At 36.0% G+C, this 21371-nt stretch overlaps 1 protein-coding gene across 5 annotated transcripts in view; it reads right to left on the bottom strand.

Moving 5' to 3' along the window:
• LOC141521709 (thrombospondin type-1 domain-containing protein 4-like) overlaps nt 1–21371 on the bottom strand; it is a 481139-nt gene that overhangs the window by 249546 nt on the left and 210222 nt on the right. For all 5 annotated transcript variants that reach the window (XM_074234538.1, XM_074234540.1, XM_074234539.1 and 2 more), the window contains exon 5: nt 13575–14034. In XM_074234538.1, the coding sequence (XP_074090639.1) occupies nt 13575–14034 (460 nt within the window). The remainder of the gene's footprint in view (nt 1–13574; nt 14035–21371) is intronic.

Genomic DNA, 21371 nt, shown 5'->3' with positions numbered 1-21371 from the left:
ATTTGATATACTAAAGCAAGTGACTACAAAATATTCTGATTATCTACACTTATCAAATCTGATCTGGTAGAAATTCATGTCATTGTGACCCTGCCCCTGACTATAACTCCCAGAATTCTTTTAAGAGCAAGATAAACATGAATTCCCTGTTCCTCATCACTGAGCTAGAAAGCACTTGATTCATTAACTGACTTCTTGGTTAAAAGAATGGAGTATTTCTTCACCAGGAATAGAGGCAGGCATTGCATGGAGAGAGATATCCTCCATGATCACTATTTTTCTATCCTTCATTTTGAAAATCAAGCATCTAGAGATGTCACTACTTCTCAAAATTCACCTACACACTCCCCTCTCGGAGCCTTTTGGGAAAATTAGTCCAGTAAGTAAAATACACAAACCAAGTCTCCAGTACAGAGACTTTGGTTATTGCAACATTTTTTATGGCATTGTGCCAGGAAGGTAACCCATTCAACCCACTTGGTTATGGTGGGCTACATACCTGCTAGAAAAAGAAATATCACCAGGCAAAGAAACTCTGAACCATCTGGAGGCTATGTCATTTTTTTGGTTCATTTTATCAAGCCTTGGTTAATCTCTACAATTGAATGACTTTACAATCATTGAGTTATAAAACTGATTAAAGCTGATATTTTTAATATAAGGTTCAGAGAGCTTTAGGGCTAGAATTCAGGAGGTTCATGATCTTGGATGGATAAAAAAAATGTCTTCATTTTCACAAACCTCTAACTGAAATTTATCATTTCTTTCCACTGTGATTTTTTTTTAAAAAAATCATTCTGAGAAGTTCAAAGTCTTACCAAATTGCCAAAATTGATACAAAAGATAAAGAATCTGTGGGGTGACTTAGGCTGCTATTTCCCACCCTTGTAGAAATTAAACCACCCTGTGATTTCATTTCAAGGCATGCTGGCCACCACTCAATGGAAAATGGCATTATAGAGGGACACGGAATTTGCCCTGAAGCAAAACTTGCAGAGCTAGTCCTATAGAGTTCAAGCTCCTTCAAAATGCTGACTTCTAGTAGTACCAAAAAGGCTCCAGAAGGAAAACTCAACTTTGAGTACATTTTGAGCAGTAAGCCTAAAGCTGTACCTGGAAAAAAGAATCAACATCAATTTAAATATATATATTTGAATCTTCTTGGGGTTTCCATCTCCACTCAGAGATTCACCAAAAGAATGAGGAAGGAGGGAGTAGAGGAGACTGAGGCCTTTGTTTTATCCTGTAACTAGAGAACTATGCCCCAATAAATAATAAAAACAAATAAACTGAGGTCCATGACTCCTCAAAAAATAGTATCCAGAATGCCAATGAAGAAAGATTGAGCAGAAGCTTGGGTTGATTCTCAAAGAGGGATATAGGCAAGAGTGATTCAAATATAGATACCAATCCAAGGGGATAACATCTAGGAGCATATCAGAGAGAAAAGATGGACTCAGGGAGCAAAGCTAGAAAAGTGGATCAAAACAGACAAGCAGCCAGAAACCAAAATTCTAAACCTAGTAGTGAATCAGCTAAAAACAGCCAGAAGCATGGAAGTTGACTTAATGTAACAGAGATACGGGGACTCTGAAACTGAGGGGGAAAGCATGGGAGAACTTTGGAGAAACAAAGTCCTATCTAAATATAACTCCCCAGCAACAGGCTTTGTATGACTGAGGTTACCAAAAACAAACATGGGTGGGGGGCAAAGACTGAGTTTTCACACTTTTCATCTTGTCCCAGTTCCTTTTGGTGGGTACCAGGATGACAAGTAAAACCTCCAAACAACTTGATTTCAAGATTTTTGTGATGTGACTTCACATTTCTATTTGCTGACTTTGACTGGTCATTGGCAGAATGCCTAGGGTTACTCAGTATGGAAAGGGGACACACACCCCTTCTCAATGCTACTATCTTGCTTTAAATCAGTCTATAGAGCCAGGCTCTCCTAGTTCAAAAGGTGAGCTCTTTAAATCAGTCAGATCATTATGTCATCAATGAGGCTTTAGGGGCGTTTGGTGGTTTTTGCTTTGTTTTTTCCCTAAAGCAAAAATCAATTATGATACCTTTTCTTCATGATCCATAAAAAAAGTCTTTTAAAAAAAGGTAAATTGAATCCATTTCTCACTACAGTCACCTTTCAAATATCCAGGGAGAGAAAGCGTAACTAAAATGCACAGACCAACTTAAAATGCATGTTTAGGTTTCATCAACATCATCAAGTATTTATTAAGCCCTTACTCTATGCCAGACACTGTGGTAGTATGGACACACAAACTAAAACAACATTGAGCTGGGCATAGTGACTCATTTCTATAATCCCCAGTTACTGGAGTGACTGAGACTGGTGGACATTTGTGCTTGGGAGCTCTGAGGAGCAGAAGAATCAAGTGTCTTCACTAGCCAGAGACTGTCTAGGGAGGGAAGAAGTGGCCCAAATTAGAATCAGAGCAGCTCAAAACTTCCACATGGGTCAGTAAGGATATCAGTCTATAAAGGGGAAAGAAGAGTAACTAGAGGGAGAAAAAAAGGGCATCATTTATTAAGTTATTAATAAGTACAGGCCCTGTTCTAAGTGTTAGACAAATATTGTCTCATTAAATCCTCACAACTACTTTGTGAGGGAGGTACCATTATTGTCTTCATTTTACAGTTGAGGAAACTGAAACAAACAGCAGTTGCCCAGGATCCCTCAACTATTCACCTATCTGAAGCCAGATCTGATTTCCAGTCTTCCTGTCTCCAGGCCCAGTGCTCTCTAAACATTATACTTACCTATTTGCTACAGAGGGAATTGTAATGAAATAAAGAATTGTCTCAACTCTCAAGAAATTGAAATGTCTCAAAGAAAAAAAACTCCTCAGTCTCAAGAAATTCACGTTCTACCAGAGAAGATAACAGCCCACAACATATGGTGTACATGGGCTCGAGTCTGAGAAAGAAGACAGTGAGCTTCAATCTTCTGACATACAAATCCTTTTAGCACATCTTAGGGGAAGTGGTTTAGATAGAGCTAATAGAGATGGAAGAAACCAATTAGACCCCCACCCCATTTTAAACTAAGACCCAGTGAGGCAAAATGATTTACTCTAGGTAGTAGTAAAGATCAGAGGCAGAATTTGAACCCTCTTCCTCTTATCTCCAGAACCACAGAACTTTCAACTGTACTATACTTATTTCCCTGCCCAATTCAGTTTTTAGAATAGGGATAAAATAAGAGCAAACTAGCAAATAGACCCAAAAAATGTAAAACAAAAACTAAGACCACTGCAGGCCAGTAATTTAGAGTAGACAAAAATTCATTAAGCAACCTAGCATATGAGGAATTTAAATTTGGTTATACAGGGTGTAGCATTCTATCCAATTAAAGTGCTGCTGTTGGTAAGAAAAATTTGAGTCAGACAAGGTCTCTCCAGAAGAGCTTTTCTAGTACATCTACATCAAATATATTACAACTAGTACTTCAGTCTCCTTTTTTACTTTAGCATTGCTTTGCTTAAAAAGCAAGAACCTCTAGACTCTGTCTCATGGCAATATTAATGCACAAGATCAGTCTCTAATCTTGATTCTGCCATTGATCAGCTGTGTGAACATGGGCAATCTGTCTGGATCTCATCTGCACAATAGGGCAGTTGAACCAGATGTTTTCTAAGGTCCCTTCCTACTTTCATAGTGTGTGTGTGTGTGTGTGTGTGTGTGTTTGTGTTTAGAGTACAGGAAATCAGAACCTGATGAATTCTTGACCAAATACATCTCCTCCTGCCCAATGTGGGAGTAAACTGAATAGTGAGGAATTGGTCAAAAAGACCTACATTCCAGTAGCCTTGTTCTACTTGCTAGTAATTATAAGAATATATCAAAAAGTAATGTTAAGTCCACCAATGCTGAAAACTATCAAACCAGACACAATGTTTCTGGAGAGCCAGCATAAACTATCACATAATTAGACTGCTTTTTTGTAGATGGCAGGTTTAGATAGAGTCAAAGGATAAGAGGGGCTTCTAATATAGTCTTGATAGTATCAAATTCTATTCCACCTTTCATCTATTGAGTGAGTTTTGAGTAGGAATCTTCTTACTATGGACGTTAAACAAAGTATGAGCAAAGAACTAGGGGGAAAATGGGTGCTTCTTAACTGGGAATTAGAAACAAGTAGAATAATTTGCATGATAATACCTAAAATATACAGAAAAAAACTGAAATCTTTCATTACATTGACTAATGCAGAGCCCAATCATACATCACTGACCATGAAGCATTTCTCTTACCTCTTGTCAGAAAAATAGTAAGCAATAGATAAAAAATAAGCAAACATTTTCAGATATGCTAGCTAACTTCAATTCCTAGAAAAATCAATCAACACTTGGTCCCTCTATTTTCTGTTCTCTCACTCCCTTTTAAATTTTCTGCAATCTGGCTTCTCATTTTACTGTTTAATGAAAAATATTCTCTCCAAAGCTACCAAAGGTTTTGAATTATCAAATCTAGGGTCATTTTCTCAATTCACATGCTTCTTGTCTCTCTGCAACATCTGGTCTTTTTAATACCGGCTCCCCCTGAGCCCACTAGCTTCCATTTACTTTGTATTCATTTTTTGGTGTTCTGATTTATTAATATGCTGTCCCTGCTATTAGAATGTAAGTTCCTTGAGGGAAGAAACTATTCTGGCTTTTTTTCATTTTATCTTTAGTGTTTTGTATGGCCCATAATCTGACTCATAGAAAGCATTTAATAAATAATAAAGCATTTAATAAAGCATTAATAATAATAAATAAAACATTTAATAAATGTTTATTGTCTGATCTATAAATAATTTATATAATCTGGGGGTCCTGCTACTTCCCACCCATTCCTCATCTACTGTAGTTAGAGTAAGCCTCACAAAGCAATGTTCCTTCAAGTGACACAATTTGTAGCTCAGTGCTGAAGAAGCTGAAGCTTTGAGATTCACAGCAAAGAAGACCCTGGAGGTCCCTTGGTCCCTGTGGCAGCAGTAAAGAGACGAATGCTTCAGGGAGGATTAGCCATTAGAATAGGGAAGTCACCTATTCTTTTACTAGTCAAGGGGAGTTATCATAACTTCTCTCTCTCTCTCCATCCCTCCCTCCCTCCCTCCCTCACCATCAAAGTCAAGTCTCTTGTATTCTTTGCCTGCAAAGGTGAGGATCTTCTCAGGGAAGGTGCCATCCTGACCTTGGCCAAAAACACAAATTTACTGCATATTGTAGGCAACATAAATATGTTATGTGAGATTGAGATTGTACTTCAAAGGTCTTGCTGCTACTTATGATTTATGTTTGTTTCTTGAGCACAAATGACTAAGTGGTAATCCTGGGAAGGACCCTTCTAGCCTCAGAGGTAATAACTTGGTGGCAGTGAGAGGTCAATTGCTTTGGTACTTTTAAGCTGGAACAGAGTAGCAGCAGGAGGAGTATCTGCACTGGAAAAGTTGACCATTATAACCTAGTTTGTTAGAAGATATGGACCTTAGGGAAAAAAAGTGCCAAGGCAAGTCAAAGGTGAAATGCTAGTTCAATCTTCCTAATAGATACTTTATATTTTTATATACTAAGTATACTGTTATCCTCTCCCTCGAGAGGATAACAGTAGTTACGTTACTGTCTTATTTTTTAAGTTTTCTTAATGCTCACTTGTGAGTCTTTATTGTTTTTAACATTTCTTTTGTGTAGAGGAAATAAATATATAGTACCTAGAATATTCCCCTGTTTCAAAGAAGTACTAGGCATGAGATAAATCAAAACTTCAAGTTATTTTCCCTGGGGCTCTTGACTAAGAGCCAAACATTTCTAATAAAAGAGGCTGGCCCATCTCATTAAGGGCCAGACTCTAACCAGGACTGAACAGATCCAGAAGAGGGGCCTCTAATCTCCAGAGCAAGCAACACTAAGATTTCAGGTTGCAGAGATGATTGCTGTCTTTCATTGGTAGAGGGATGTTTTCTAACCAGGGAGCACTCTATACCAGTGAAATCACAGATCCTGTGCCAGTTGGATCTGCCATCAGAGAAATACAGATTTTAATTTTTCTCCCTCTCTTCTTGCCTCTTGGCAGTCTAGCTTCCAACCTCATCATTTAACCCAAACTGTTCTCTCCAAAGTTATTAGCGATCTATTGAATGCCAAATCTGGTGACTTTTCTCAGGTCTGATCCTTTTTTGACCTCTTTTGTAGTCCTTGAGACTATCAATCACCCTCTTTTTTCTTAATGTTACAGCTACAAAAGGTTTCTACGAGAAATCTTTCCCAGTCCTTCTTAATCTTAGTATCCACTCTAACATTGTCCCTCATATTTATCCTTCATATATCTTGTTTGCGTATGGTTATTTGCATGTTTTCTTTCTCTTTGGATTGAGAGCAAGAATTGTTGAGGTTTGTCTGTTTGTTGATCAATATCTAATGCCACCCAACAACAAGAGCTTAATAAATTCTAGCTGACTGACTGAGAGAATCATATTTACCAAACTGAAAATGGGATTTACCTAATCTTAATCATCTCTTTTTTATAGATAGAATTGAGGCATAGACAAAATAAAGTAGAAAAAAGCACAGGCTTTGAAGTCAAAGGTTCTAGGTTAGAATCCTGCCTTTGACCTTGATCAAGTGGTATAAACTCTCTGATATATTAAGTTTCTTGTTCTAGAATGTAAAAGGCTTTACATTAGAAATATTATAGAATGTAAACTCCTTTGGAGAATGGATTTTTTTGTTATTTATATTTCTATGCCCATAACCTAACAAAGGTCTTGACACAAAACAGTCTCTGGTTTGTTTGTTTTTTTACATTGTCATCATTTAATACCTATTTTTGATCAATAGTTGAAAAAAGTGGAATTCACAACCTTACAAAAAATAGTTTTTGAAAACTACTTTTGCATGTAGTTTGAAAAAATAAATTTATTATGATGAATGGTTGATTGATTGAATGGCTCTGAGATTCTTTCCAGTGCTAAATCTATGATCCTATGACTATAGCAAGAATTAAGTTCCCAAAGAGATCCAAAGTTAGATTTCTTTTAGGAATCAAAAAAATCGAAAATTCTTCCAAAGTTCCTGAAAGGATATATGGTCAAAGGATATAACTGGATAATTCTTGAAGAATTCAGTACAATTTATTAATAATTATCTAGGTGAAGGTAGCATCTCCAGAGAAATCTGATCCCCCAAACCCCCAAAAAAGCAAACAAAAGTTGGCTCCAGTCAAAATTTAGAGGGGTTGAACCCACAGAAAGACTGAGTGATACATTTTCCCAGTCTAAGATAACTTAGAAGTTCCATGGGAAAGGTGTGCTTCACCAGGACCTGGGATTGGAAGAAAAGCACAGCCACAGCCCAGCCCAGCCCAGCCCAGCCCAGAGATCACCCACAACAGTTTGAAGGAGTGGTGAGAGAACTCTACTGCACCTTGGTGAGTGTGGAATGAGGAGCAAGGCCACAGAACCTGCAGCGAGAATAGGAGAAAGCAATGTGCACCCCCAGAGACAGTAAGGGAAGTAAGTCTGCAGAGATTTCTCTGCTCTCTGTGGGGTAGAACTCTGCTGTTTGCCTACACTCACAGATTGCAGTTTGGGCTTCCATGCTAAGATATTTGGATCCCTCTTTATAGTCCCAGGGCAGAGGGAAGTACTGGACCATCTACATATTAAAGTACAGTCAAGAAAGTATAAAACCTTGGAGGAATAAAGGTCCCAGCAGGTTGTCCCCCCCAAAAAGCCCCAAAATCTTGGAAGTGCTGTAAATTAGCCTTGGGCTGAGGAAATGAGTAAACAACAGAAAAAGAAGAATCTGACCATAGAGAATTACTTTAGTCCTATGGAAGATCGAAACACATACTTAAATGACAACAAAATCGAAGTTTCCATATCCAAAACCTCCAAGAGAAACAGAAAATGGGCTCAAGATTATAGATGAGCTCAAAAAAGAGTTTGAAAAGCAATTAAGGGATGTGGAGGGAAAATTGGGAGGAGAAAAGAGAACCATGCAGAAAAATCATGAAAACCAAATCAAAAGCTTGGTGAAAGATATATAAAAAAAATACTGAAAAAAAATATGTTAGAAACCAGTTTAGGCCTAATGGAAAAAAAGCAAAACAAAAGGCAAATGAGGAAAAGAATGCCTTAAAAAGCAGAATTGACCAGCAGGAAAAGGAGATAAAAAAGCTCTCTGAAGAACATAACTCCTTCAAATACAAAATGGAACTAAAAGAAGCTGATGACTTTGCAAGAAATCAGGAAGAAATCAAACTCTTCCAAAAAAACCAAAAATTAGAAGAAAATGTGAAATATCTCATTGGAAAAACAACTGATCTCGAAAACAGATCCAGAAGAAATAATTTAAAAATAATTGGACTATCTGAAAGGCACGACCAGGAGAAGAGCCTAGACTTCATTTTTCAAGAAATAATACAGCAAAATTGTCCTGAGATCCAAGAAGCTGAGAGTAAAATAGAAATCGAGAGAATTCACCGGTCACCCCTTGAAAGGAATCCCAAAAGAAAAACTTCCAGGAATATTATAGCAAATTCTAAAACTCCCAAATTAAAGAGAAAATTCTAAAAGCTGCCAAAAACAGACAATTCAACCACCAAGGCTCCATAGTCTGGATTACACAGGATCTAGCAGTATCTACATTAAGGGCTTGTAGGGGATTAGAATATGATATTCTGGAGGGCAAAATATCTTGGTTTACAACAGAAAATCAACTACCCAGCAAAACTGAACATCCTCTTTCAGAGGAAAAGATGGACTTTCAATGAAACAAGGACCTTCCAAACTCTTCTATCGAGACTACCAGAGCTGAACAAAAAGTTTGATCTCCAAGTACAGGACTCTGGTGAACCATAGAGGGAGTGGAAAAGAGATACTAACTATGAGGAACTTGATGATGTTGAACTGTTTGCATTCCTACATGTATTCCTACACTCATATGAACTTTCTCATATATAAGAGATGTTAGAAGAAGCACATATAGATGGGACATAGGAAGGAGAGAAATATAATGGTATGATGTGGTAAAGGGATGGAGTCAATGGGAAATGGGGGAAAATACTGGGAGGAAGGAAAAGGAGATGAAGAAGAAGCTGAGAGATTTCACATAAGGGTCAAGAAAAAGCTTTTTTCAATGGTGGGGGGCGGGAAGGCAAGGGGGAATGAGTGAGCCTTCATTCTCATCTGAAATGGCTCAGGGAGGAAATGACATACACACTTAATAGGGTGAGGAAATCTGTCTTGCCCTGGAGAAGGATGGGAGGAAAGGGATGGGATGAGAGGGAATGGGGGGAGGAAAGGTGGGAATAGGTGATAGAAGATCATTTTACTCACTGAATTTGTTGCCTTTCAACATCAGGGGAAACTGATGATGAGAGAAAGATCAAATCAATTAATAAACATATTAAGTACATATTGATTATATCATGTGCCTAGTGTTAGGCACTAGGGATAAGGAAGGAAACAGTGCCTGTTCTGCAGTATATCTCAAAAGTCTTAGATCATAAATTAAAGCATCTGAGGTACCATCTCACACCTCTCTGGCCAATATGACCAGAAAGGACAATGATCAGTGTTGGAAGGGATGTGGAAAATATGGGACACTAATATATTGTTGGTGAGCTGTGAACTCACCTTTCTGGAGAACAATTTGGAGCTACATGCAAAGGGCAACAAAAATGTGCATACCCTATGATCCAGCAATACCACTACTGGGTCTATACCCTGAAGAGATGATGAAAAAGGGTAAAAACATCACTTGTACAAAAATATTCATAGCAGCCCTGTTTGTGGTGACAAAGAATTGGAAATTGAGTAAATGTACTTCAATTGGGGAATGGCTTAGCAAACTGTGGTATATGTATGTCATGGAATACTATTGTTCTATTAGAAACCAGGAGGGATGGGAATTCAAGGAAGCCTGGAGGGATTTGTATGAACTGATGTTGAGCAAGATGAGCAGAGCCAGAAAAACACTGTACTCCCTAACAGCAACATGGGGGTGATGATCAACCTTTATGGACTTGCTCATTCCAACAGTGCAGCAATCAGGGACAATTTGGAGCTGTCTGCTATGGAGAATACCATCTGTATCCAGAGAAAGAATTGTGGAGTTTAAACAAAGACCAAAGACTATTACCATTAACTTAGAAAAAAACACTTTTAACTTATTATGTAATTTTGCGATCTCTTAAACTTCATTTTTCTTCCTTAAGTATATGATTTCTCTCTCTTCACATTCAACTTAGATCAATGCATACCACGGAAACAATGTAAAGAATATAACAAAAAGAATGTAAAAAAATGTAACAAACTGCCTTCTGTGGCAGGTAGGTGGAAGGAAGCAAGATTAGGGGGAAAATTGTAAAACAAAATACAATCTTTCTAAAAAATAGTCTTAGTTCAATTTTAGATCTAATCTTTTGAGTTTAAAACTGTACTAAAATTCTTTTGGGAATCCTGTACATGTATGTATGGAATAAATATAAAGTGAATAAATACAAAATAATTAACTACAAAATAGTTTAGGAGATATAATTAGTCCTAACAATTGAAGGGATCAGCAGTATTTGAGTTGAATAAACATTCTGGGGTCAGTGAAATTTTTTTTAATATATTTATTTTGATTACAATTTTAATATTATTGATTTCCTTTGTTGTTTCATTTTATACATTTAAAAACTTCCTTTTGAGATGGAGACTGTGGATAGAACCTTGCAAGGCCTTGGAGTCAAGAGGATCTGAGTTCAAATGCAGTTTTTGCCATTTGATACTTACTAGGTGTGTGATCTTGGGCAAGTCACTTAACTTCACTGTCAAAAAGGCTCAGATCTGAAAAAAGTCATCAAATTTGGTGATCAAAAGATCACTAGTAACTTTGGAGAAAGCATTTTGGGTTAAATGATGAGGTTGGAAGCTAGACTGGCAAGAGGAAGGAGAGGGAGAAAAATTAGAATCTGTATTTCTCTGATGGCAGATCCCATTGGCATAGGGACTGGACCCATGATTTTACTGGTATAGAGTATCCCCTGATTAGAAAACATCCTTCTGCCAATACAGGGCAGCAATCATCTCAGCAACCTAGGAGGAGGAGGAGGAGGAAGAAAGAAGGGGTCCATCATGGGCTTCAAACTACCAACAGAGTCTATGACTCAGAAAAGGTGAAGAAGCCCTTATGTAGAAGGGCTTGAGTCTGTTCTTGAAAGGAGAGAGCGACTCTGTGAAACAAAAGGAGACAAGGAAGGAGTGCATTCCAAACATAGGGAATCACTTTGGAAGGAACATGTCAAATAGTTTGAGCTGGGTAGAGATTTAAATCAGGAAGCCCAATTAAAAGGCTGTTGCAATTATCTAAGTGAGATAGTAGCTATATGAAGTACAGAAAAGTCAAACTAGAGAGATTTTGCAAAGATAATAACAGTAATACTTGGAAATTGATTTGATATGTGGAATGAGAATGGGTAGTTAAGGATAAAGCTGGCATTATGAACCTGGAAAGATGCTGGTGCAGCTTAAAAGAGGCAAGTGTGGATAAGGGGAGAGTTGGGCAGGGGGAGATAATAATTATTCAGCTTTAGACATGATACAAAGTTTATATAATCTCTAAACTCCAAATGAGCATAGGGATTAATCATAGTGGGGATTACTGTTTCAAGTTTGTATTAGACTTAATTTCCAAGACCCTTCCTCACTGAAATTGTAAGACTCACTAGAATCCATTGCTCATCCATAGCTACTGAAAAACCCAGGCGACCCAGGGTATTTAAGCAAGCATCAGCAGATCTTTCATTCAGTGACATCCAGGCTGAGGAGATCTTTGGGAAACTCATTGCCCTGACTTGAGATGTGATAGCCTACATAAGAATGAAGAAAGAGAATGCAGAAAATTAAATAGGTTCTGGAATAGATAAAATGAGGAAAGAGCAAGTGTAAAATTTGACAAAGGTGTTACAACAATAACAACAATAATAATAGCTAATATTAGTGTTTTAACATCTCTAAAGCACTTTATAGATCACTACTTTTGATCCTTATGAAAACTCTTATGAGATAGATCTGATTCTCCCCATTTTATCAAGGAACACAGCTAATTAGTGTCTGACGTAGGATTTAAATTCAGGTCTTCAAGTACAAAGCTTGGCCTACCAGACCACTAAGCAAAATCTCTTTTCAGGCTTTCTGCTGGCCAGGTCCTACACACTGACACATTGTGAGCTGAACTATTACTCATAAGAAACATATACCTATAAATTAAAACTACAGATCATTTGGCAAAAGTGAAATAACTGGTCTTAACAAATTTTCCTTTAAGGGAGTATATTGAAGGACCATACAAATGCCAACAGCAATACCTATTAGATTCTTTTTTTCTTGCATGATTCATACTCATTTACCAACCAGGTTTTGGGTTAGGGTGCTTTGGTTTTATTTTTTTATTTTTAAAGGAAAAAGGCAAGCTTTCTTCATTTGAAGAATACATAAGTTCAATGAATGAGCTATACCCCCCAAATACAAAACCTGCTCCATAACCAGTGAATGAAGAAACCAGAAAAGGTGTGATTGACAACAATGTTCTGTGACAGTGACATTCTTTACACAGAGAAGCCACAAGCTAATCCTGTGATTGACATTCTCTACCTCTCAAGAGCAGGGTTTAATGCCACATAACACAGAATAAAGCCCCACCTCTCAGGGTCACTTCAATGCTTGAAGAGGAATTCAGATAGGAAATAAGTATTTTATCAGTCTGTTGATGGAACTAGGAATTGATGGATCTTCAAAAAAGTTAACTAGGAACATACAAAAAGACATTAAAAAATTGAGCCCAGGCTCCTTACTACCTTACCTACATCTTGAGGGTAGGAAATACTTTGTTTTTATCTTCATATCTCCAATTCAGTGTTTATTAAATTAAGTGTTTTGACCTCATAATTTCACTATTAGGGTTAGATCTAATGGAAGTTAATAAAGTGGGGTGGGATGGAAAGATCTGACTGTACAAAAATATTTTTATTTGAAATAGTAGAAAAACTAGAGATTTTTTTATATATCCATGGTTGAGGAATGGCTAGATAAATTGGGGGGATAGGAATGAATAGAATATTACTGGTACCAATAAAAATGATAAGTATGCATACATAATGCATACAATCCAAATAAATAAAAATAACAACAATAAAATCTAATATGCATAAAGATTAGAAAAAAGAGTAAATAAAATGCTAATAATTTTTAGGCAATGTAGAGAGTTCTATTTTTCTTTAGTAAACTATAAATAATTTAGAATTTGTGGTTTATGAATGAAATATTTGTGTGGAAATTTTTTGGTTGAGAATGTTATTAAAATTGAAATAACAAGTATAACCCCACTACAGCCACAACTACCAAGTTAGGAATTCTAACAGCTCAGGTGGTAAAGGTAGCATGCCTGTTAGTAGAATAAGGAATGAGAAAGTTTTGAAATCTTCAGTATCACAAGTAGGGGTAAGGACTGTGGAACCTTAGGCAGAGCAAGAAGAGATGGAAAACAAAATTTGAACTGAGGAGGGAGAGATAAGAGCATACTCACATTAGTGTTACAGAGCTTGTATTGTCGGTAAGCTCCAATGCACATGATCTCCGTAGATCGGTGGGGCTGAGAAAAGCTGTGGGGTGGCCGGAGAGATGGAAGATGGGACCCTGCACCAGGACTGCTACTCACTTCTATGCCATGGAATAGACTTGAACTTGCAGGAAAACCTTGGACACGGGATAAAGATGGCTGGTAAATTGAGGACTCTAAGTGCTGGAGTCTGGGCTGAGAGCCATGGTTTCCTTGGTAGAGATGCCTCCGCTGTATAGCTGGGGTGGCTGGACCACTGTAATGGGGACCAGGTTCTGCCTCCCCATGATATCTTTGATGCTGAGCTGATTGTCTCTGTCTCCGAAGTCTCTGAGGGGGTTGTCCAGTGTCTGTCTGCAGTGGTAATATATATGGGGCTTTCCCATAGCCATATTTTCCAGGGGCAATAGGACTTCTGTTTCTACTCCTAAAAAGGAAAAAAGAAAAGAAAGAAAAAAAGTAGCTGAGGGGCGGGTAGGTGGCGTAGTGGATAAAGCACCCGCCCTGGAGCCAGGAGTACCTGGGTTCAAATCCGGTCTCAGACACTTAATAATTACCTAGCTGTGTGGCCTTGGGCAAGCCACTTAACCCAATTTGCCTTACAAAAAAAAAAAAAAACTAAAAAAAGGTAGCTGAGATTTCTGTAAAAATTTTCAGAAAACAGATCTACACTGCTTCAGGGTGACGGCATGGGCAATAGGGAGAGCTTCCTTGGTAGGCCCTCAGGGTCCTCATCAGTAAAATGAATGAGTTGAATTCAATGTTCTTTAAAATTCCTTCCAGCCCTAAATCTATGACCCTCAAGTACTAGATTGCCTCTAAACCTCTACTAGACTTTAAGTAAGTCCCTAGATATAGGACTTGAATTCATGGAGACTTAGGAAAAACCCTGTCTGATATGTACTAGTCCCTAAGCTACTTCCTTAACTGATATGAATCTTACTTTACTTGTCTGTAAATTGGATGGAAGAGTAGCATCTATTTTATAGAATCATATTGAGGATTTAATGAGTTAAAATGTGTAAAGAAAACCTTTTCCAAACCTTAAATTATTATATAAATATGATTAGCTACTTCTACAATTATTTCTACACATATCAATCAATAAGCATTTATTAAGAAACTGCTACAGAAGAAACCTGTATGGAAACTGCTACAACTAGCATTTTTTAAGAAACTGCTATAAACTGCATTTATTAAAAAAAAAAAAAAGAAACTATAGAACCAATCACTGTGCTAGGTACTGGGGATACATACAAATTTAAAAAAAATAATGAAAATGTCCTCAAAAAGCTTACATTCTATCATGGGCAAGAACAGAAACACATGGAATAAATATAAAGATTATACATACAAAGAAGCAGCCTGCTCTAGTAGCCTTGGAACCAGGAAGACCTAGATTTAATTTCTGCCTCTGATATATACTAGATGCATGACCCTGGTTAAGGTAATTCCCCAAGACTCTAAATAGAAGAGAATATGCCAATCTGCCCTGAACATTCCCTATATATATGAAATTTCAGGTCTAATTTCTAGTCAATGAGCTTTATTGCAGTTGTAGGATAGGGTAACAGGGATTTGTGTAGAAGATGGTGTTTGAGTTGAGTCTTGCAGAGAAAAATTTTAGAAGATGGATGAAAAATTATAGAAGAAAATTAAATGTACAATTATCTATTGTTCTTTAATGTCTCTAAAAATATAAAACTTGGAACTCTTCACACAAATGATAGTAATGTACAATAAATTCAAGACAGCCTCTCTCCTTGGATAAGAGTTATGACCATGAATAGTTAGTTCTAACTACAGCTTCCTCTCAATTTCCTGAAGTAATTCCTATTACTTCAATCCCTGAAACTGCCTAATTCTTGATCTTTTTCTGCTGCTTTCCTAAGAATCCTAAAATAAGAACTTGTAGGTGGGAATGTGGGTGGTTTCATTTCTCTCCACTTCTAAAATTACATGAATCTATAATCTAATCCAACACTTTTATTTTACAAAAAAGGAAACTTAGGAAGGGATGAAGAGGCTTACTCAAAGCAGTGATATCATAGTGTTGGAACTTGAACCCAAGTACTGGAACTCCAGATCTAATGTTCTTTTCACTAGCCCACAATAATCACAAGTTATGATCTAGCATGTTTGATTTTGCTTCCTTTATATTTTAATATTCCTAAATTTCTCTTTTCCCTTTCTCTTCTGGTTCTACAGCTTCACCCACAATGCAGTTCTGGTGAAGGGGATCTATGACCATGAGAAAAGACATGGGAAAAAAAATGGAAAAAAAATTTTAAATGTTAACTGTACCTATATAGGTGGCAGGAAATAATGGGAAGCAACTTCTTTTTAATTTTAATTCATTCAGTTTATTTATTTTCCTTCCCAAAGCTGCTGCCATTCTTGGTTTTTCTACAAATGGAATCACCATTCACCCAGTAATGTCTCATGTTTGTAACCTTGAGGTGAATGTTGATTCCTTGACCCCTGTTACCTTTTAAGGTAGGTGCTTTGGAAAGTTTGTCCTTGCCCCTCCTCTTTTTTTTTCTCTATACTCTATTGTTTTGCAATCTCATTACTCCTACTGCTTAACTTGAAACTCAAATATTTGTCTTCTGCTCTAACCATTCTTAAACCCACATCTCCAACTGCTTACAAATCATCTCCCCTTGAATGTCCCATTGTAAAAGCCTACCACTTCTAACTCACACCACAATTTATCCAAAAGGATCTTAGAGTTTTGAATGTTTCTGTACTGATCTCACTCCTCATATCTAATTAGTTAGCAAGTAACTACCAAGATAATAAAATATCTCATTCTTAACTTCCTTCAAAAATCAGTGCAAGTGATACTTCCTATGGGAAACCTTTCCTATTACTCCTGAAATTATCTTCTTAACTAATCTGGATAAATGTTACATTCTTCCAGTAGAATGAAAGTTTCTTGAGGGCAAGCAATACTTTTCATTTACTTTTTTAAGCCTCAGTCCTCAACACACTATCTTTGACTGTTCAAGATCGAGAAACATGTCTGAATTGTAATTTAATTGAATGCATATTTAACATCTGGTCATATAATTTTACTGATCAAGTATTTTTAGGGTCCTCCTATTGCTCAGTAATTTAATTTCAAACTCTATTACCAGAATTCCAATTGCATCCATAAGGTATCAATCTACCTTCTCAAACCCATCACATATTATTTACATACAGACATTCTTTGCTATAACTAGCCTGAGCTATTTCCTGCCTCCTGATAGTGGTCTATTTGTCCCTATCTTCATGTTTTTGTGATTGTAACATATTTTGCCTGCTGAATTATTACCCATCCTTTAAACACCAATGTCTATTCCCCTCCTACCCCTGAAGCTTTCCTTGCTTCATCTTGTTGATAATGATTTTCTCCTTTAATTTCATTTGGCATCTTTTTTTTGACCCTGTTAATGGATTATGCATGTATCATGCATGCTACAGTTATCTCTGTATTCAATAGTGTCCTGACTGAAACAAACTCTTCTAGGGCAGGGACTTGATCCAATTTAATCTTCATTATTTCCCTGAATACTTATTAAAATACTCTGCATATATAGTAGGCATTTAATAAATGTTGAATTAAACTAATAGAAATTCATGCGAATCAAGAAAACTCACCATGTAAACATAACCATATAGTTTTTATTTAATACATTTTTGTATCAATCTATGCTAAATATTTCATTTACCCTAAAAACATTCATTCTAGATGATCCTGTGAAAAAAATGTACTAGAAACTGCTGCTTGCCAAAGCAAATACCTATACACACAAAAATTGTTTTGCCAATATTAGAATTTGTTTTGCTGAACTATAAATATTTGTTATGGAAGTTTTCTTTTTTGGGGGCATTTTTGCTCAATGGGAGAAGGGAGTGGTGTGGGAGGAGAATATAACAGAGGCCTCTAAGAAAACAAACAAAATTTTGAAGGAACACAAGTCTCTAATATCAAAAGTTATATTTTGCATTCATTAATATTTCTCTAAGATGACAGCCAAACAACTTTCTTTAGCCCAATAACAGGATAAATTTTTGTAGTATGTTATAGCTTAGAAAGAACTGAACAAGTATTATCATCCCCATTTTGTCAGTTAAATGAAAAGCAAGAGAATGAAAATGCTTTGCCTACAATCACAAAACTAGTAAAAGGCAAAGCACAGAATCCAGATCTGACTCTAGGTCCAAAATTCTTTCCATTGTAATTTGCTGATTCTTTTTTTTTAAGTTTTAGCAAAGTCTTTTGTTTTTTTTATATCAGTTATTTCTGGAAATAGCTTCCTTTTCTTTCCTCTAAATTGAACCCGCCCTGATAACAAAGAAAGAATATTAAGCAAAAACACTTTATACAAGTATTATAGCTAACAATGCATTCAACTTTCTGACTTAAGAACCTTGTCATGCTTCTCTAAAGGGAAAAGGAAGAAATTTTATACTCTTCTTCAGAATTATTACTAGATTTTTAAATTTTTTAAAGAATGAAAATTCTTTAAATAAAATTCTTCAAAGTGAAATTTACATTTAATTTTGTTACTATTTACATATTACAAGTATATTCTTTCTTCTTATTTTACTTTACATAAATCTTCCTTTTTTCTCTGAATTCTTCATGGCCATAATTTCTTAATCCATTATAATATTTTATTATATTCATACATTATAATTTTTCACCCACTCATCAACTAATGAGCACACACTTTAATTTTCCATCTTTGCCACAACAAAAGTGCTTCTATGAATACTTTTATGTATATATGTATATAAAAATTTGTGTATATATCCACATATATACCTAACTATATATGCATATATATATAAATTTAGATGATATATACATAAACATAGATGATAGATATAGATGATATAGATAGAGATATTTTTCTGTCAACTTCCTTGGGTATATGCCTCATAGCAAGACTACTGAATCAAAGGATATGGACAATTCGGTCACTTATCACTTTTGTTGCATGATTGCAAATTGATATCCATAATGATTAGACCAATTACAGTTCTACTAAAAGGGAATAAGAGTGCCTTATCCTCTCCAACTGTGATTAGGTTTTAGTCATTTTTGTCAACTTGCTGGATATGAGTTGTTTTAATTTGCATTCCTCTATTAGTGACTTGCAACATGTTTTTCACATGGTTATTTTTAGTTTGTAATTCTTTTGAAATCTGTTGGCTAATATGTGTTCTGTCCACTTATTTATTAGGTAATTATCCCCAGTTATATATTTACATAATTCCCTCTGTGTTCTAGATTAATATATCTTTCCCCAATAATGTTTGATATAAATATTTTCCTATTTAGTTTTCCTCTTAATTCTATCTTCACTAATTTTGTTGTGCAAGTCTTTAATTTCATATAAATGATATTATCTATTTATGATTTATGATATATCAATTTATGATTACCTTTCTTCTTTGTTTAGATAAAAATTCTCTCTATAATTACAGTTGGGAAAGTTGACCCTTTCTGTTCCCTAATTTTTATTATATGATTTTTAAAATCCAGGTCACATGCTTATTTGAAAACTATTATGGTTTTTGGTACAGGATGATGGTCTAAACTTATTGTCAAACTGAGCCTCATTTTCCCTAATAGCTCTTGTCAAATGGGAGTCTCCTCCTTTGTAATTTATGTTCTTGGTTTGACCAAACACTGTACTATTCTTTTCCATTGCTTCTGTTTCTTGTATATGTAGTCTCTTCCACTGAGCCTGATTTATAAAACAGTAATAAGTAGTTATGATAATTAATCCCTTATAATACTTTTGATACAAAAGTATTATATGACTGACTTTTAAAAGTTATTTCTCTTGAGATTCTAAAATTTTGTTTTTCAAAATGAATTTTTTAAATTTTATATAATATCTCTTTGGTAATTTAATTGGTATGATACTAAATCTGTAAATTACCTTAGACACTGTTATTCTTTAAATTATACTGATGTGGTTCAACCCTAAGCAATATCTTTCTTTATATTTGTAAGGAGAGTTTTCTTGTAATTATATAAATCTTGCATGTGTCTTGGTAGATTGATAGCCAGATATTTTTAGTTATTGTCAATGGAATTTCTTTTGATTATAATTTCTTCTTAGACTGTATTAGTATTGTATAGATATATTAATGTTTGGGGGGACTTTTATTGTATCCTATTTCTTTGCTGAAGTTATTCACAATCTCAACTAGTTTCTTCCACTATCCTGCTTGTTGACCTAAAATATAAACCTTACCACTTATGGCCACCATGAAGTTAGTAAAATGTTGCTCTTTAAAAGGTAGCTATGCTGAAATGAAGATGGAAACTAGCACTCAATAAAAATTATTGGCCTTTAAGAAGTTCCCCATAGTCACCGAACTTAATGAGATGTGGAACATTTTGCAGGATTCTCAAAAATTTAGGAATGAACCCCATCTCTAACTCCTGTAGAAGCTTTAAAAATAAATTTCGATTATGTCCAAATCTTGACTCTCTGTTCTAATTAAGGGCTGCATTGCTGGAAAGATTCTAAGAAATTTAAATAACCTGTTATAGTTGGCTAAAGTTGTACAATGAAAAAGTGACTCCAGGAGAAATCACCTTCAGACAGGTTGTGGAGTAGGAAGTCAGATAAATGATGCTGACTATGATCTAGAATACATGGACTAGGAATAAACTTGACAAGTAAGGAAGAAGTATTCACAGAAGGCATACAAATAGACTGCAATATAGATAACAGACAAATAACCATTCATAATAGACTGAGGACATCAGAAGAGCTTAATTGTCAAATTATATCAGCCCAGGGGCGGCTAGGTGGCGTAGTGGATGGAGCACCGCCCCTGGAGTCAGGAGTACCTGGGTTCAAATCCAGTCTCAGACACTTAATAATTACCTAGCTGTGTGGCCTTGGGCAAGCCACTTAACCCTATTTGCCTTGCAAAAATCTAAAAAAAAAAAAAAAAAAACAAATTATATCAGCCCAGTGACAATTAATTAATTTATTCATTCAGCAAGCATTTGTTAACCATCAAACAATGTGCTAGGCACTAAGGAAACAAATCCAAAACAGTACACACCCTCAAGAAGTTAATTTTCTTTTAGGAAGAAATATATTCAGGGGAGGCCACCAAACTACTGGACTTTAGGCTGCAGAGGCCATTACATGGAGCATCTATGGGAATAAGTCTGCAATCTTAGACTACTTCTGGTGACACACTTGTGATTTAACTTCTTGTAAAAAGCCAATCATGACCAGAAGCTTCTGATTGGTCCAATGGTACCCACGACTGGAGGAGGGAGTATAATAAAAAGGTGGAGGTAGGACTAATTAAGGAGAAAAATATTTGCAAAATGAATATGAAGAAATTTGTCATCAGGAAAGACCTCTACAAGAGGTAGCACTTAATTTATTCATTCAGCAAGCATTTATTAATTATACACTATGTGCCGAACAATGTGCTAGACACTAAAGACACAAAGACAAAATAGGGCACACCCTCAAGGAGCTGAGTTTTGAAAGACTCACTAAAGGGAAGCTAGATGGCATACTGGATAAAGTACTGCACCTGGAGTCAGAAAGACTCATCTTCCTGAGTTCAAATCTAGCTTCAGACACTTATGAGTTATATGAATCTGAGCAAGTCATTTCAGTGACTTTTTGCCTCAGTTTCTTCATCTGTCAAATGAGCAGGAAATGGCACTTTTCTAGTAGCTTTGCCAAGAAAACTCCAAAGGGGATTATGAAGAGTTGGGCA

This window comes from Macrotis lagotis, chromosome 4 (assembly GCF_037893015.1).
Source record: "Macrotis lagotis isolate mMagLag1 chromosome 4, bilby.v1.9.chrom.fasta, whole genome shotgun sequence".
NCBI lineage: Eukaryota > Metazoa > Chordata > Mammalia > Peramelemorphia > Peramelidae > Macrotis > Macrotis lagotis.
The sequence above is the reverse complement of the archived record's forward strand: the minus strand, read 5'-3'. Positions and strand labels throughout refer to the sequence as shown.